This window comes from Plectropomus leopardus, chromosome 14, assembly GCF_008729295.1.
Source record: "Plectropomus leopardus isolate mb chromosome 14, YSFRI_Pleo_2.0, whole genome shotgun sequence".
Lineage (NCBI taxonomy): Eukaryota > Metazoa > Chordata > Actinopteri > Perciformes > Serranidae > Plectropomus > Plectropomus leopardus.
This window is the reverse complement of record NC_056476.1, coordinates 3,490,706-3,509,690: the sequence shown is the minus strand read 5'-3', so window position 1 is coordinate 3,509,690 and position 18,985 is coordinate 3,490,706. Positions and strand designations below refer to the sequence as shown.

Genomic DNA, 18,985 nt, shown 5'->3' with positions numbered 1-18,985 from the left:
GTCAAAGTCTGCCGTTTGTTGGACCCATCCACCTCCACTCCCGTCCATTTTAAATGGGCTTTTCGATTTTTAAATCACGTCCGTTGCTCTAAGTGTCTTATAATGATGCGGGTGGGTTTACAGTTGAGGTTGTTAAAAGCTCAATGTGTCTCATACAGACATTAAAGTGCTAAAGGGTGCTCTGGCACCGATGACAAAAAGTTTTGCAACGTATTTTAACGTCCTGAGGTCAGACCAGGCTGCAGGATATTTGTACACTTTGACACTAAAATTGGGTTTTGTGCAAAATTTGGTATTGTGCTGTAGGTGTTACATATTTTCTAAAAGCGAAGATTTTTTTATTGAGTTCGGACACTCAAAAGACAAAAACAGAGAATTTAAATGCACAAAGGGATAAAAAAAAAAGTTTGTTTTAAACCCTGAAATGCTCATTCTTTTAGTTTCCTCTCAGTTTAATAGTCATATGCTCTTTGAGATTGAGCTGCACTGATAAAGATGCTCTGTGTCTTATCCTTCTGTATATAATAATAATATTTATTAAGTTTATTAAGGTTATTTTTTTATATGAATATATGTGTCTTTTACAAAAACTTCCTGGTATACACTAATGCACAATCAAATGTACAATATCAAACGTGACGTAAAGATTCTTTTGTTTTGGTTACTTGAACACATTTGAATTGTACTACAGTTTCTTCTGAAACTTTAAAGCTTCTTCAGGAGATGTACTGTGTACTTTTTGAATGTTTTTATATTCTTAAAATCAGGGTGTAAATGTAGGTTTATTCTCTTCATGTGAAAGTTTTTAATTATGCATTCCAGTCAAACTGCTGACTGTTTGAGGTTTACTGTGTTGATTTACCGGTTTGGGACCTTTATTCCCTGTATATAATCACACTTGCTGCTTTAATTTAACTGTTTTGATGCTTTTGTATTTTCTTAATGTTATACACTTTGTTCTTCTGTGGTGGATGGTTTTGTTTAGAAGATTTTAAATTTGGTTAAAAGGACAGAAAAATCACTTTTGTTCTTCTGTCAGCAAATCAATGAATAAAATTATACAAAGAAAAAAAAAAATTAGTTGTGGCTGCATGTTTGTTTTATCATCACTAGATGGAGACTAACATCAATGTACCAAAATGGGACTATGTAGGAAACTGTTGCTCCACAGAAATCACTGAATCAGACACAAAACAGATTTCAGATCAGTGATGCTCAATCAGTGAAAAGGGTTGCAAGATGATTTAAATCATATAAATAAATCATTTTATCATATAAAATTATTACTTTTTCTTCTTTTTCTTTGGATACTTATTCCTCATGTCCCCAAAATAAATCCTTAATACCATTTTAGCAATCCAATAATTGCTTAAAAAAGTGTGGCTGTGTGTGTCTCTTAAAAAAGTGTGCGGTTTGTCCACTGATGTGATACATAGAAGTATCAAGTGATTGTTTTCAAACCAGTTTTCCCCATGAAGACAAATAAATGATCTATTTATCTAAAAACTTCTTTTTTTTTTAACGTGAGTGCGAGAACGTAAGTGCAATATAAATGTCATTGTTGGAACGCCTGAATGTTATTAGTCTTGCTGGTTTTGGTTATAAACTAAAGTGTTGGACAAAGTAAAGTCAGTTATCATAAATGACTTAAAACTGGTAGTAAAAGTAAAAATACCAACCTGTGATTCATCAGAGACACTTTGGCAGCCCGCTCACTAAATCTAAAAAACAGCAGCAGAGCCGGGGTCAGTGTTTCACAGCAGAAAAGCACCGTGGATTTCCTCCAGCCACTTTCCAGTTAGTGGTCGGCCCGATTATTTCCAGTACAGCTTACAACCGGCGGCTTTAAGAGCTTATTTCCTTCACTCCCTTTTGCTCTTCCGATGGGAACTCCTGGCTCAGACCTCCTGTCTTCCTTCCTCTGACACCACACAGACGAACAGCGACAGACCCTCAGAAAAAAAGAAAAACTAGACACTGACAGTAAGCTGACTCATATCCTTCCTCCCCCCCGAGGAGCGGCAGGTATAACTAATAACTGGAAACACCTCGGCTCAGTGTGTGCAATCTCTATTCCCACACAAGAGGCTCAATGATTTCCTGGGATTGTTAAATTGGATTTGGCTGCTTGTGGTGTTTTTGTCATAAAATGGATCATTGGAGGTTTTAAAACTCCCCTGATGAAGATAACGAGGCCTGACCTCATTGTGGAAAAATTCTTCAAGACAAAAAGAGACACATTGTTTTTAGTCAAGATGCAAATGTCACTGGTCCAACACTTTGGTCCAGACTGTGATATCTTTAAAAATGACTAGAAAGTACGCGTGTTCAGATCTATCTTTGCACATGCACAGATAGATCGCAGGTCTTTTTGGCCTCTGACTAGATTTGTGTCCTTTCTGCAACACTTTTTCATGCCTGAGAGGTGACATCAATATGGTTTTATTTTTAAGAACGCACACACGATTTTATAAATTGAACATGCATTTTAGTAACTTCCACGAATGTCTTTAAAACGCGTAATTTGCATGGGTCATATGTCAATATAAAGAGGAACTGCAAATGACTAAGTTGTGCATCACAAAATGCATGTGCAAATTATTAAAATGCGTATGCAATTTATAAACAGGTGCGCGAAATAGAAAGTGTGAATGTGTTTTAAAAAAATAAAATGATTCTGATGCCACCTCCCACGCTCCGTAAGCAACAGCCGAGGACAAAAGACATTATGTCTTCAGAATGTCCATCAGTACATTCATCCATCCATCCGTCTCATTTTCGCAACGCAATATCTCAAGAACGCCTTGAGGGAAATTTTTCAAATTTGACACAAAAATCCACTTTGACTCAAGAATGAAATGAATAGATTTTGGTGGTCAAAGGTCACGGTGACCTCGTTTGTCTCATTCTTGTGAACGCGATAACTCAAGAACTACTTGAGGGAAATTTTTTTTCAAATTTGACACAAAGTTCACGTGGACTTAATGATGACGACCTGGATAAGGTTTTGGTGGTCAAAGGTCATGCTCACCATGACCTTGCATCTGTCTCATTGTCATAAATGCAAAATGAATGATGAAAATTTCCTCAACTCAAGAATGAACTGATTAGAATCTGGTGGTCAAAGGTCAAAGGTCATGGTGACCTTATAAAACATGTTCTTGGCCATGGTCTAATGACGGTGGTGCGGCGGCCGCAACAGAAATAAACCTGCTAATGTTTTAAACATCCATCACCGTGCTTCTCGTAAATGTCATCGCCAGAGAAGTCGCAGAACATCACTCACACACAAACGCAGTCATCTCGCAACTGTGTTTTTTCAACATAACAAAAATGACTTCACCTTTGAGAGACATACAAACAAAATCATCCCGTCATGTTATTTTCATCTGAGAAACATCGCAGGAATAAGATCTATCTTGAGTTTTAATGACGCCCAAATCGTCCTTCGTGCTTTAATTTCAGATTGGAAGACTGCAGTGGTCTTTAAATCAGAGGTCAGGTCATAGACTCTGAATAAAGAATCACATTTTTCCTGAGTGTTGTTCTTATATTGTCTATTTTGTGTTGTTTTTAGGGATTATGATATGGTGTTGCACTGATTTGAAGCATGTCTTCTTCCTGTTATTATTATTATCTTTTTGTTTCTCTCTATCTTCTGCACTTTTTAAAAAAAATAACAATGTTAATATGTTGCACATAGAATATTGCATAGAAATTTCTTTTTTGTATAAAATGGAAGCGAAGCATTTTATTTTGCAATAACTGATGGAGAGTGGGTGGGATTTAATACGTTTTTTACTTCCTCCCACTCCTTTTTGGATATGTTTGTATGTTTGTGTAAAAATATTCTTATCATATCATATCCTTATTGTATTTCATTCTATTTTTTTAAGATATACAAAAAGCAAAGTTCAAATTCAAATTCAAAATGTTTGAGATTTTAAGTGATAACACTTTGTGACGTTGGTTTTAGTAAGTGCTATATTACTAAACTTTATTATTATATATATTATTATAAAATACTGTTTAAATTTCGAACACATCTGTAATGGAAACCTGCTTTTTTTTATGTCGTATCAGTTGAACTTACCACAGGTGGACTCCAGTCAAGGTGCAGAGACATGTCATAAGAGATTGTGCTGCTGTTTGTAACTTTATGTTTTATGAATGATTATGAGAGGGGTGCCCTTTTTTTGTCTTTAGCACCTTCTCCCCTGAAACATCTGTGCAAACTCTTTGATGTGAAGTAACTGGCAGCTTGCAAAACTTTCAGAGCAGCTTCCCCAACACTGTCTGCAACGAGAAAACCAAAACATGACCTCCTAATCTGCGCCTCGACACAATCTCTAAACTCTGCAGGCACAACCCTCCACCTCACGGCTTTGCTTTTGTTTCGAGTTTGCTGTGAGACCTTTTATAGACAAGTGTCCAGTCAGCTGAATTCACCACAGCTGAGTCTAATCAGAGTGCAGAGACATCTCAAGGACGATCAGGATGGATGGGAGACACCTGAGCTAAAAATCAAGTGTCAAAGTAAAGTGTTTGAATACTTTTCTGTCATTTTTCTCTTTTTAATAAATTTGCAAAAAAAACATTAAGTCCTGTTTATAAAGTGTAGACACCGTAGATATTAAGTGCAGACTGATGAGAAGAAATGTAATTTAAATGTCTTAATCAAAAGGCTGCAACATCATAAAATGATTAAAGAAGAGCGAGGCGTCTATATACTTTATAAAAAATTGACTATATGATATTCTGTGTGTCTGTTCATGTGAATTTGCAGTAAAACATTTTATTTTTTATCTACATGATGATTTTGATACTAAGTAAATGTACAACAGATGTAGAAAAAAACATTTTTTCATCAACTCAACCTTGAAATCACATTAAGGTTTCACCAAATTTCTTTATTAAATTATTTTACATTTAACATTTTTCTAAAGTTTTTCCATACTTCATATGACATTAAATAAAAAAATGTAAACCTATAAAAATGAAAGCTTTACCTCTACATTTATTGCACACAATATGAAAATAAACTACACTGATTTGGTTGATTTTTTAAAAATCTATATATACACTTTCAGAGAATTACACTTGCAAACACTGAACTGGTCCTTTCCAAAAACACACACTCAGCAGTAAAAAGTACCACGTTTACTGGCACTGATGTGACCTGTAGCTTACACACTCATACAGCGACTAAAACACTCATCCCATCATTTTACAGTGCGTCTGCAGACAGTAATCTATAACACATAACTCTCACACACAAATCTAACACACAGATACATAACACTGTACAGCCAAACCTTCACATGTTGTTAAAATGAGGAGAACTGAAAGACTTTAAGGAGTTTGCGGTTCATTTGACCTGAACTCCGGAGAAAAACGGACGGGAATCAGCGTCGCCACTTGTTTCCCTCAAAGTGTCCGACAGAGTGTCTTTGACTATTCTCCTGTTGTCTTTCGTGAGGTTGGTCTTGAGCTTGAGCAGAGCCGCAACATGTTTCTCACTGTGGGTAAGAAAAAGGAAAAGAAAAACTTTAAAATGTATCGTTTTAATCCCCTAAATTAATTATTAATAATCAAAATATCAGAGCCACTTGAACATGATTGTAGAGTGAAGATTGCATGAGACAAGGTGATCAAATAACGTCAGGAAATGTTATTAGTGACATTATTTCTCAGCATCAGTCCATCCCAAAGATTTATTTTAGTCGAGCTAAAATATATGTTAGTTAAAAGTACAGTATCTAATTTCCAAATCTCTCATTCAAAACAATAATAAAAGATGAGGCAATGTCATCATTGAAGTCAGTTTTTCCCACTTAGAATCTCCTCAGAATTCATTTTCAGGAGGTTTTAACGTGGAGCCAAATTATTTTCTTGTCTCCTCCTCACCAAAACAAATAAAACCAGTGATTTTAACCAATAAAAACACTAAAGAAAGCAGTTAAGCGTTAAAAGTCAGTCTTTCTAGTATTTTTATTTCATTGCAATACTTATGTTTGCTTCAGCGTACGACTGACACAGACAACACTCTGCTTCAACCTGCTGCCAGGAAACATCTGAACAAATTTCCACTTCCTGTTTGCTTTCAGCTGCATCTAAAAAGTGGGTTTGTTTATGCTGACCTCAAAAATCTTGTAAACCTCTCCCAGCACGATGCTATACTGTCCTTTGTGGGTCAGTTACATTTCTGGCAACAGACCACTGCATGTGTGTGTGAAATATGCTGTTTGATTGGAAGTCATTAAAAGTCCAAAATGAAGAGTGCAAAGGTTACCTGAGGTCAGGATATGACGTTCCCAGAGAGACGACATGCATCTGAAGGGCGGGGAGGTCTTGGAGTTTCAGTACTTCTGCAATCTTGTTCAGGATTTCCTTCAGCCAGTCCTCCCGTGATCCCTGTGAAGACAGAGCAGCGACTTAGATCCACACGCCTCCTGTTTTCGGGAGGATTTAATCTTTTGTGGTCACTGTGGGTTTCCCGTGTTTACTCATTGATCACACTCTGTGGTTAGTTCAGTGACATTTCGTTTCTGATATTGAAATTCGGCCAATAATGAATGTTTCTCAAAATCTACAGCCTGTTTAAAGCAAATGTGGGCTAGACTCTCACCATTTTGACGAATAAATCGTGTAAACTCTCTGCGTCGTCCTTCACGGTCTCGTAGGCCTTCAGCTGCTGCCTCATGTCCTTCAGCTTGATTTGTCCCTTCAGGAGCCTCTTCACATATTCTGCCGTCACTTCCTGGTGCAGCTGGCCAATCAGCTTCTGAAATACAGTCAATCATCGAATCAGAAATTGGTGCAAAAAGTCAACAATTTCATTGTTTTCAAAATTATGACAGTAAATTTTCTCTGAATCTTTCCAAGTTTATAGATCAATACCAATTTACATATTTTACTCTATTAACCATAACAATTTTCTGACTATTTTATGAACTGTACAAAGCAGTTTTCACAACATCCGGGCAGCTATTGTCCATTCATTCAACAATCACTGTGTTTTGACTGGGTAACTTTGTTTGTAGGAGTTATTTAATGGGCTTTTAATTTGTGGCTTTCAGTTATTTTGTGTTATCAGCTGTAAATATTCTGTTATTCCAGCTATTTTTTCAGTTTTTGTAAATATAGAGCACTTTAAAGCAGTTTAGTTGGATTGAAAAGCTAATTTTTTTTACTTTTTATTTTTTGCATGTTTTCTATTATTTTGGATTTTAGGAGCTCAAGTGAGATGCTTGCCTTTTGCTTAACTTTAGTTATTTTTTTTAGGTTACTTTAGGGTTGAAGAAGTGAACTATTGTTTGGGCTCAACTTGAAATAAACTGCTCTTTTTATGTTATGATAAATGCTGTGTAGGATGTCCTTGTCTCCGTGATCGGGAACAAACATTGCACATTAAAGCTACGTTAGGTGGTCAGCTACAAAAAATAAATTTACCATAATGTTACTCTCTGTGGAAAATGATCCCCTGAAGATTACTGTGACAATTTCATTACACAACAACAAATTCCACGACTTTTCCAAGTTTGGAAAATGTGATTGTGAAATTCCATGACTTTTTGGGGTTTTCCATGACCACTGAAAATGTCTCATGTCGACGTCATCTTGATGGAAAATAACAACATTCAGTAATGAGGTATGGAGAACAAAACCCAGCTTCCGCAAAATGTTGTAAGGATTAGGTCCACACAATGTTATATTTTAATGTTGTTAGACATTTAAATATCATCAAACTGATTTTCATTCCAACCAAAATTTAATATTTGTCTGACGTAAGAGCCCAGCTGGGAGTAAACGTAGCTGATTTTATGGAAATAAATCGAAACTTAAGGCTCCCTGAAACAAAAACTACATTCAAAACATCTTAACAACAGCGTGTGCTGTAAGAAAAAGTGTTTGTAAAGTTTTTAAATGTGTTTTGTGTTTTCTTCCATCTACCTGGTGACAAGATTCAGTCGAGCCCTGAAGATCCTGAAGCTCTTTTTCGAGGCTGACCAGCAGCTTCTCAAACAGGGGTTTATTCAGCCAGTCGCTGGTTCCCAGTTTGCGGTACTGCGGCTGTGAGGGACAAACACGGTGCATTAGACATGTAACACTTTCATCAAAAGTAGCAGAGAATTTGAAATGAGAAGATCAAATATTTCTGCAAATATCTTCATTTTAAAAGCTGCGAGGATCTATATCTGATGGATTCTCCTGAGCTATGATTCAATAGTAATTCACTGATATTTTTTTGTTGTTGTTAATGTTATTTCTCTCTCTATTTAGTTGCTCTTGTGTTTCTAACTGTTCTGCCTGTTTGGTAGTTTGCACTAAATGCTTTTATTGTGGAAAAGTTTGTAACCTTTGTTTTACTTTTTTTTTCTTTTATGCTTGGTGAGAAAATTAATGTATCTCTCAATGTTTTCCAACTGTTTGAGGCTCTCACACTGAGCCCCCGGCTTCCTTTTAAAGACAAAAAAGTTTAAAACAGGCTTGCATATTTGAATAAGAAAAAAGACAGCTGCTCACTGTAATTTGTACCAAACAAACAGAATAAAGTAGTGCATGTGTTAGGGACTATTTTCAGTGGGGGATTAATCCATATTTGGTTTTCTAGTGAGTATTTGTGGCTGCAGGACGCTGCGTTGTGGGAGTGATACAAAACAAACTACAGTGCGTTTGTTTATAATGCAGGAATATGTCACCCAGTGATACAGTGTGGCTCACTGGTGTGTTTTTAATAGTTTTTGGACAATAATGGAGCTCTACGGCACAAGGGACAAAGATACAGCAGACTTTGTTACACACACAATACTCCTCAGAAGGAAAATTCACTGTTGGTTTTGGTCTTTTCATGACACTTGTTGACAATATTAAGAATAGTTCAAATATGCTGTAAATAAACTCACCTTGAGGCCATTGTGCACAGGTTTTAATAAATATGTGTGGGCAGATTCTTTCATGTCAATCAAAACATCCAGACAGTGTTTCTGCACGTCCTCCGTGAACAGATGGCTCTTCTTTTCAAAGAAGTCCCTGCAGACGGACCACAAAATTCACATTAGGTTCAGGGTGACATTTTCTCCTTTTTTTAAATTCTTAATATGGCATATCATATATCATTGTCAGAAACATACATGAACTGTTCGATACAGCCGAGGTTTGCCTTGATGAGTGGCTGGCTGTTGGGTGTGTTTTTCTTGATGATGTTGTTCTGGAAGATCTTGAACCTGCGCAAGTTGAAAAAAAAGGGTAAATTTACAATTTAACAGTGTTTTGTTGTTAAGCACATGACAAAAATGCCTTCTAAAATGCCATTATTCAATAGAAAATCATCAGCTTTGTTACCTCTGCATTAAATCTTTGAGTTGCACCGTGATCTTCTGAGCCTTGTGCAGATCTCCAACAACTCGCTCAGCTGACGTCACCATACCATTGATAAACTGAAGAAAGAGGGAGGAAACACAGATCAGTGACAGCTCGAGCTGAAATGACTGCTGTGTTTTTAAATAAAGTAAAGAAAGTAGCACTTATTCGTCTTTGAACTGTATACATATTCAGAGTGGGAATCACCTCATAATACAACATTATCACAATATTCAAGTCAAAATACAATATTATTGCAATTTTAAATGTTTTGCTGTGAGTGTTGTGATAGCATATATTGCAATATATTACATGTTTTCAACTGCAAATTCTGTGCCCAAAAGAAAAGTTTGTCAGTATCTGTTTTATCAGTTGAGTTAAAGTTTTCAGTCAGACTGCAGTCATTTTTGTTGCAGCAAAATATATATATATATATATATATATAGTGAACTGAAAAAGCAAACAGATTTGATTATTCTAGAGGGCTTTCAGAACTTTTAGTAGTATTTGTAATTATTTATACGAAAAAAAGAATATTTGGCATCCATGTATTGATAAATGAGTTTCCTCCGTAGGGTGGCTGGGCTCTCCCTTAGAGATAGGGTGAGAAGCTCAGTCATCCGGGAGGAGCTCGGAGTAGAGCCGCTGCTCCTCCGCATTGAGAAGAGCCAGATGAGGTGGCTCGGGCATCTAATTAGGATGCCTCCAGGACGCCTCCCTGGTGAGGTGTTCAGGGCACGTCCCACCGGTAGGAGGCCCCGGGGAAGACCCAGGACACGCTGGAGAGACTACGTCTCTCAGCTGGCCTGGGAACGCCTCGGGGTCCCCCGGGAAGAGCTGGATGAAGTGGCCGGGGAGAGGGAAGTCTGGGTTTCCCTGCTTAGGCTGCTGCCCCCGCGACCCGACCCCGGATAAGCGGAAGAAAATGGATGGATGGATGGATTGATAAATGATTTTCATACAAAAAATCATGATACTAAGTTGTAATGATTTCTTTTCTCCACCTCTTATAAACCATACATAAAAACTGGCCTATTGTTATTATGATTCCCATCTAGTTGACTTTGAACAGAAGAACTGTGGTTTTAACCCTTTATCTGAAAATACAAACATTGTTTTCCTTGTTGGTTAATCTTTTGCTCAATGTTTGAACAGTTTTTTGTCTCCAGTTTGGTTTTAGTTAATACGTAAAAGCATCCTGGAAAATAACGTGCTGAGAAACGTGCTGACAGGCTCCGACTTCCCTGACTAATCCCCGTTTTAAACTGCCCTCTATCTATCCAGCGCCTCCATCTTCCTGCTCCCCTCTGGGCAAGACTCCACCAAATTATGCATTTTGCATCATCCGGCAGTTTTGCAGATTCTCAGGCTATTGCTCAAACTACAGGCTGAGTGTATTTTTACTGATTTTTCTTTAAAAAAACACTGCGAGAGAGTTTAGAGTGAACCAGAACAGTAAAGTTATGAGGCAGAAAAAAAACAAAAACAATGAGCCTAAACTCGCTGTAAAGTTCAGTAAAGCTCAGAGGAGCAGCAGATTCAGGTGTGTCTTACTGATGATAATGTACCTGGATGATGTCGTAGGCCACAGTGCTGACGAAGCAGCCGTCCTCTCTTTTTGGCTCCTCTCCTTTATTCCAATCCTGCTCTGCTTCCTCCAGAATAGCTCCGACGTACCTTGTCAGCTCACTCTGAAAACACAAAAACATGCTGCTGTCACACATTACATATCGCACGCATATATGAGACACGTGATTAAATCGAACAATTGTGCTATTGTACAATTGTGCGCTACAATGTCCTTTACTACCCAAAATAAGTGTTGAAACTTGAAATAATATTGACAATTTAGGTATTAATTTCAGGGGAGATCACCAAAAACACTAAGATCCATCAACAGAGGTCCATGAATACCCACAAAAACCCAACTACACCTGAACTTAATTAAGGAGGGGTAAAAGTTCAAGTAGAGCTACCAAACCCAACCAAACTTAAACTGAAAACAACTAAAGTGAAGCAGGTAGCAGCAGCTGATGTTACCTGCTGTTTGTCCAGGTATTGATGCTCCAGAGGGTCCAGTGACTCTTTCGGCAGCAGCTTTCCCAGCGATTCGACATTGATCTCGCTGGCCAGCTCTGGATTCTGAAGGATTCTGAAACAGAGAGCAGATATCCCAACTTTAATCGACACCTGGAGAAACAACAAGATCGTGACTTCATGTCAATTTTGCACTCTTTCACATCACTCAGCATTAAAAATCAATGCCTCATTTTCTCCGACTTCAGTTTCAACATATCGAAATAAGACCAGGCAGCAACTTGTTCAAGAAAAAGTCAACTGCCTTGTGAACATCAGGCTGTGACTCAACCCAAAACAAACAGTAAAACCAAAAATCTGTCTTTTTGCTGAGTTGCATCTGGATGTATTTTGTAATTCACTTTGGGCACAGAGCTGAAGATTTTTCGCAACGGTTTTCTACACGGTTTCACAACTTTAGGGTGAGATGTTTTGTCCAATAATTGACCCGAGCAGCTGAAGGCAAAAGCGAAGCTTCCTCATTTATTCCACTGATTTCACGCAATAAAATCATGAAGGCACAGATTCAGATGAGAGATTAGGTTAAAGAAAGTTCTAGATGTGGATTGTGATCTGTTTTAGGGAGGCTTTGCAGGACTTGTTGGTTACTGTTTGGTAACAGTATTACAGGTGAAAGCAGGCAGGTTTGCACAAACTGAAATTAAGAATATAAAATATGCAAAATGGAAACACGTCAATTTTGTAAAAACTCACATTTATAGCAAAAATGATACTTGCACTCAAATGAAGTACTTTATCTGTACTGTACACTCCTTTAATCAGAGTATTCGGATCAACTCTAGTATTGTGAAATTTGTCTTAAGGGGGGAACAAGACGAACAGTTTATCATCTGGAAAGCACGAAGGTCTCAGTAAATATTGTGGTAATCTTTCCTCTGATTAGTTTGTAATACTTCTTCAGTACGTGCAGATGCTCTGGGCCTTTCGTGGCAAGAGTGAGAGCGTTGAGCACCAAAAATACTGAGATAATTATAGTACAATATTTGCTTAAAAATGTAGTGGTGTAGAAGTATAAAATAGCCTAAAATGGCAATACTAAAGTAAAGCAATGCCTCAAAAGTGTACTTATACACAGTGTAGTTGTTGAGAAATTTTGGCCCACTTTGGATTAACGTGATGGATTGACAGATCTACACACTGACAGCTGCCACCAAGACAAAAACACTCCAACAGAATGGACCCAAAAATACTTTACATATAAGTACTTACTGTGGATAGTACTCGTTCACCCAGCGCAGGAGGAAGGTGCAGTCCTTGTCATCCAGACCAAAGTCTGCGATCTTCCTGAGTCTGGCGCTGAGGGTCTCATGGTACAAGCTGGCGTAAAAATTACAGATGTCCAGCTCAGGAGGGTAGCAGTTCTTCAGCACGTTCACCACAGACTGCAGGTCCTCCTTCAGCCGCCTGCCCATGCTGTGGAGGTCCGCCTGGATCGTAGACTGGTCCACCTGGTCAACAGGAGGCGTCTGAGGGTCCGTGTCCATCTGCTCCTCCACCAAGCTGCGAAGCGTCGAGTCGTGGAGCTTCCCCCAGCCGCTGGGCCTCCAGGCCGGAGGTGTGTGATCCCTCTGTGACCACAGCTTGTCCTGGTCCTCCTGCTGCTTCATGGCCCTCACAGCAGACGTCAGAGCCTCTAAGCTGACCTGTCCCAAACTGAGAGACAGTTTCAGAGTCTCCAGGACATGTTCCTCCAGGGCCCTGTAGTCTGCAGCCAGCTTGTTGACTTCTTCATCATGATGTGCCAGTGCCTCGGCCTCCCTGACATCCCCAAACAGACCCTCTTCTTTCTGGTTCAGTCGCAGGCCGACTTCATAAAAGTGTTTTGCCTCCAGCATCTGATCAATTCTGACGATCACTGAGGGAGAAAAGTAGCAGATGACGTTTATGACGAAGTAATGGATAAAAGAAATACAGATTGCATTTAAGGCTACAGCTAACAGTTGTTTTTACGATGGAAACATCTGCTATGTACTCGCTTACCACAGTTCAGTGTTCAAACTTCAACTTTTAGTTTAGTTCTTTCTCCAAATATTACAAAAATGATGAAAGAGAAAAACAAAGAAAAATGCACAGAGCAGTAGCAGACATCCACAAATACAAGTAGACAAAATTAAAATGACTTAATAATGGTTTAGAAAAAGAGGCCTTTTATCGGTTTGGTGTGACTAATTGCACAAAACTCCCAAAGATTTTGCTCGCTACAATGTTTGTGAAGAAAGGGAAGCAGATCTTCATGTTTCAGAGGGTTAAACTTTGAAAACTGAGCAAATTGGCTTGAACTTTCTTTCAGAAGCATCGGAAGAAAGCAATGAGCAACTTGAGAAGAAATGACCTAATAATTAGCAAGGCATTAGTGAAAAGCACAAAAAAAGGCCTGAAAATTAGTTTATAACAAACAATCAAAATAAAAAATAGAGGGTTAAAAAATGAGGAAATTACATGTCAAAAGTGCTTTAAAATAATCCTGTAACAAACGTTTAATATTAAATTATAATAGTTATGAATAACAAAAATATTCGATTTTTTTTCTTGCCTTTTTTTTCTTCTTTTTTTAAAAATATAATATATCTATTTTTTTCAATCTGTGAAAATTTTCTGCCATGTTGGTCGTTGCCTTTTTTTTCTCATGTTTGTGAAAAAAAAGTCATAATTTTGTTCAGGGTTCACAGGTTTTCACAGGTTAAACCATCAAACATTAAGCTTTTTTCTTTTGTTACAAAACCTAAAATAACAGTTATTATTAGCTGATATAATATTCATACTGTCATTATTTGTAAACATATCTCAGGTTCATGCAGCAATAATCTTTGTGATGTTTGTTATCTGGGGAAGTGAGTCAAATTTAAACACATTAAATTATGAACTTTTTTGTGAAGATTAACTGACCCTTTTGGGGCTCCTCCTCTTTTGGTGATGTTTGGCTGTCAGTGGGGGAGGGCTCGCTGCTGTTGGGAGGGGACCGCCGTCTGCGGCCCCTCCCGAAGGTCCATTTGTGATCCTGGAGGAAGTTGAACCTGAAATTGTCTGGCTTCGTTAGCATCGTTACCCGGGAGGAAGGACGCGACCAGCGGTCTAAGAAAGGCTGCGATGGTTCTACATGGAGACAAAAACATTTTTTTTATTTATTAAAAAAAATCCAGAAAAGCTCAAATTTCATTGCATGAACTAACGTTTAGCTTTTATTTAAATTCTACACCGTAAATTACCTTTATATCCATATTTGTATGTTTTACTTTGCTGTTATAAGGATGCCAATCCCCCCTTTGACGATCAAATGACAAAAACAAAAAACAAAGTTTTTAAGTCAGCTAAACAACTAACTGCTCCCATAGACCTGTGTTAGTTTCACAATAAAAGCCAAACTCGTTTTTTTGATCAAACAATTGCTATTTTTTTGATAAATGAATAAATACATGAATAAATGAATGCAATCACACAAGAGAGACAGTATAGTGTAAAAACTAAAATGTCTCCAAAACACCTTGTGTAATGGTATTGCCTGAATAAGAAAAAAGGAAATTAGGCCTACATAATAATAAAAAAGCATGAATAAAAATAACTAAACAAAACAGATGCAAAAAATAAGAACATGAAAAAACAGGACAAGGGTGTAACAGTAAATAAAAACACAAACATGCAATGAAGGGGCATATGTTTTTTCTTATTTTTTCGCTTAAAAATGAGTTTTTGCACATTAAATGACTATATAATAGTGTTTTCTCATATTTTATGAAAAAAAAACAAGTTTTATAGTAGTTAGCTAAACAGTTCAGTAACTGCTCTTAGTGTAACTTACATCCTGTTTTATTTCAGATTAAAAGCCAAATTAGTTATTTCATGGTATCAAAGAATAGGTGCTAATTTAGGTGCTCATTAATGCAAAGTCAAAGAACTTTAAAAAAGTCACGTGAAAAAGACAGAATGTGCAATCAACACTTGAAAAAACAGGACATTGTAATGACAGTAAATAAATGTCCTAAATATCAGTTTAACATTGATGAATAAACATAAAAACACAAAAACAACACAAAACCATTATCTTTAACAGTTATTGTAATGTGGCGAAAGTTGCTCAGAAACTTTTTTTAGAAGAATGAAACACATAATTAATCGGTCCGGACATGCAGATAATTTTCCAGCAGCTCTTACTCACCCGGATCTCACAGTCGCTGCTCTGTTACTAACAGTTCAGCTGCTCTGAGCTGGTGATTTTAAAGAGGCTGGAAGGCTCCTCCTGCTCCAGATGATGTAAAGAGCAGCGGAAAGTCCACACACAAACACACACACACACACACACACACACACACACACACACACACACACACACACACACACACTGGGCTTTTTTTAGACACACTTGTGCAACTTGCCTTGGTAAGGAATGATATATCTCAACAGCACTTTCGTGGACGGTTATGAAATTTTGTAGAGACATTCAAGTGACCCCCTCACTTCTCTATAGCGCCACCAACTGGTCAAAAATTAGATTAGATATCCTCAAAACTAATGGTTGACTTTTGCCAAAAGGAAATGGCATTTTTTCCGTTTATTTCACAGTTTTGTTTTCATCTGTGAGTGCAGCTAATGTATTTTTTTAGTGATAAAACACATTATCAGCCGCTTTTTGACACAAAGAAATCACATCATTAGAAAATAAGCAATCTGAGGCGCTCAGGAAACAACCCACTGCTGAGCGTCAGCAAAATCCAGGCAATGATTTATGATTTAAGGAAAAAGGAGGCGTCTACGGCTGTACAGGCACAGAAGCCCAAAATACTGACAGGGAACAACTTCAAAATGAGCCCAGAAGACCACAAAGAGATGCAAAGGAACTGCAAAAAGATACAAAATGATCACAAAGGGACAAAATAACCACAAAGAGACAAAAATGACTCCAAAGAGACATAAAATAACCCTAAAAAGTCACAAAACGACCACAAAGAGATGCAAAATGCACCAAAAAGGCACAAAATTACCAAAAAAAAGGGACATAAATGACCCTCAAAAGACCCCAAATGACCCCAAAGACAGAAAAAATGACCACAATAAGACACAAAAGGATCACAAAGAGACACAAAATGCACAAAAAAGGCACAAAATGACCAAAAAAAGATGCAAAGGAACTGCAATGTTATTAAAAAAATGACCACTAGGAGACAAAAATGACCACAAAGAGACATAAATGACCCTCAAAGACCCCAAATGAAAGAGAGATACAAAATGACCACTAGAAGACAAACATGACTCCCAAAAAACCCAAATGCCCCCAGAAAGACACACAAAATGACCACAAAGAGATGCCAAGAGACAAGATATCCACAAAAAGGGGCAAAACAACAACAAAGCGACACAAAACCAAAAAAACCAAAAGAGAAACAGCATGACTCCAGTGACACAAAATGATCCCAAAGAGACACAAAATGACTTCAAAGAGACACAAAGTGACACAAGGAGATGCAAAGGATCTAAAAAGAGACAAAATAACTTCAAAAGGGTCAAACCAACAACAAAGAGAAACTAAAGGACCACGAAGAGACACAAAAGCTAAGTGCATCTTTGACAATTTTGTAATTTTAAACTGAAATATTTAATTTATTATTATTACTTATTACTTTGTGGTTTTATTACAAACGTAAGTGTCTTTAAGTGTTCTTTGAATTACTTTAGCATTACTTTTATTTTAGCATCAAATACAGTTCTATTTCAAATTAATTCTATATTTTATGTATATGTATCTTTTATTCTTTTATTTATCTTTTACTTACCTATCTATCTACATACATACATACATATCTATATATATATATATATATATATATATATATATATATATATATATATTTTTTTGTTATCCTCTCTTCTATATTCCCCACTCCCCATCCTTTTATTTTATTTTATAATATATGCTATATTTCATATAATTTAAACTGTCATTCTTACACTATGAGTTTGATCAATGCAGCCAAACAATGGTAATCCATAGGAGCTACATACAGTAAGTCATACTTGGTCTACCGCTTTTGAACATTTGGACCAAAACCTATTTATTTATTTTATTTTAAATGTTAAAAAACATATGGATTTTATAAGTAAACCCTGAATTATTTTTAGAACTTGAATTATTATTTTTTTCATAACAGAGGGAAACACTGTTCAACGGGAGAAACACAGTTCGTTACCACATCTGTTGGTTTTTCTCTGACAGCTCTCGCTCAGCTCACCATGCTGCTAAAAAGCTTCATTTCATCAAACTTCTTACATGCAGTATTTATTTTGTGTTTTAATATCATATCAAAACTTCGGTATGTGCAGTTCCATCTTCTGACATCTATGAACAGTTTTTCTCACCTTCTGCTGTGGAGGATCTGCAGGGGAAACAGCAGCACTGCATCGTCGCTCCTGCAGGCAGCTCGCTCACAGGTGCGTGATGTTCCCTCGTCTGTTCAACACTGAGCGCAAATGCTGAGTGACTTTTGATGTCAGGATGTTGGTTAAGTTGTGAAAAAATACACCACTGATTTCCATTTTTGCACTCATGCATGTTTCCACTGAGACCTCACTGTTATGATGTGAGAATAAACGTACGAGTGGTTGTAAGATAATGTGCAGCTTGAACTCACAACGTGGGAAAGGTGTTATTTTATAAAAAAAAAAAAAAATACTGATTCATGAGAACAGGAACATCAAAAATTTAGGACACAAGTTCTGTTAAGTATTTTGTGTCAACATCTGGTCATTGATTGCTTCTGTGTTTTTTTTTCTTCATATGTATATATTTTTTAAATATATTATATGGTAAGATGAGTAGATTTTTTATTAATTAATTATTTTTTTTTTATTTGTTCATTTTTTAAATTTTCATAAACACTTTTCTTTTCATCATATTTGTTTCTCTGTCTGAGTTTTTTAAAAACATTTTATTTCAAAATTTATATCAGTTTATTTATTTTTGTTTTTATATTATTTATTCTATTTTTTTTAATCATACAGCTCAGACATCACAGGTCATTCTAAGAGCATCCATACCTGCAAAAAAAGATGCAACCATGTATATTTGATTTATTATTATACTCTGCACAAAACTACATAAACATTTTGATGAACATCTGGTCATTGATTATTATTGATCTATAATACTTTTACAATTACCTGTTCTTTGATTCTTTGATCGTAGCTTTCAGGCTCAAGACAGTTGGAGGCTTTATCAATCAATCAAATTTTATTCATATTGCACCTTTAAATCAAATGCAATTTAAAGTGCTTTACAGTTCGATTGAAGAAACAAAAACGAAGCAAGAACACATGAAATAAGCAAAAGTGGATCTTAATAAGTAGGATAAGTATAAACCATAAAATTGTGACTCGACATAAAGGCCAGAAAAAAAGACAGTTTAAAAGCATCAGTGCTTCCAGCTCCTCTCCGATCCTCCAGCACGCTGGTCCAGCGTTTTGGAGCGTAATGAATCACCAAATGTTTAATGAACTGGAGCTGTTTCTGGACGTTCAAAACTTTTGTCTGCAGCAA

At 36.8% G+C, this 18,985-nt stretch overlaps 1 protein-coding gene across 3 annotated transcripts; it reads right to left on the bottom strand.

Moving 5' to 3' along the window:
* Positions 1 to 4,958: 4,958 nt before the first annotated feature.
* Positions 4,959 to 17,912, bottom strand: LOC121953977 (tumor necrosis factor alpha-induced protein 2-like). 3 transcript variants are annotated; one of them, XM_042501268.1, is made up of 12 exons: positions 17,809 to 17,912; positions 14,347 to 14,553; positions 12,670 to 13,315; positions 11,404 to 11,515; positions 10,932 to 11,054; positions 9,346 to 9,440; positions 9,135 to 9,227; positions 8,907 to 9,033; positions 7,954 to 8,073; positions 6,629 to 6,784; positions 6,293 to 6,414; positions 4,959 to 5,519 (listed from the first exon to the last, which is right to left on the bottom strand). In XM_042501268.1, exons 1-12 carry the CDS (start codon positions 17,849 to 17,851, stop codon positions 5,369 to 5,371), a joined length of 1,995 nt encoding a protein of 664 aa, XP_042357202.1. In that variant the 5' UTR covers positions 17,852 to 17,912; the 3' UTR covers positions 4,959 to 5,368. The 3 variants fall into 3 exon arrangements, with proteins under 3 accessions (XP_042357202.1, XP_042357203.1, XP_042357204.1); XM_042501269.1 differs by lacking the exon at positions 17,809 to 17,912 and adding an exon at positions 15,614 to 15,694; XM_042501270.1 differs by lacking the exon at positions 17,809 to 17,912 and adding an exon at positions 14,667 to 14,722.
* Positions 17,913 to 18,985: the final 1,073 nt, after the last annotated feature.

Coding starts and splice junctions, on each gene's coding strand:
- LOC121953977 (XM_042501268.1), bottom strand. CDS start 17,851: ATGCAGTGCTGCTGTTTCCCCTGCAGATCCTCCACAGCAGAAG. Junction 14,554..17,808: donor CAGATCCTCCACAGCAGAAG/GTGAGAAAAACT, acceptor GTCTCCATGTAG/AACCATCGCAGCCTTTCTTA. Junction 8,074..8,906: donor CTGTGCACAATGGCCTCAAG/GTGAGTTTATTT, acceptor TGTCCCTCACAG/CCGCAGTACCGCAAACTGGG.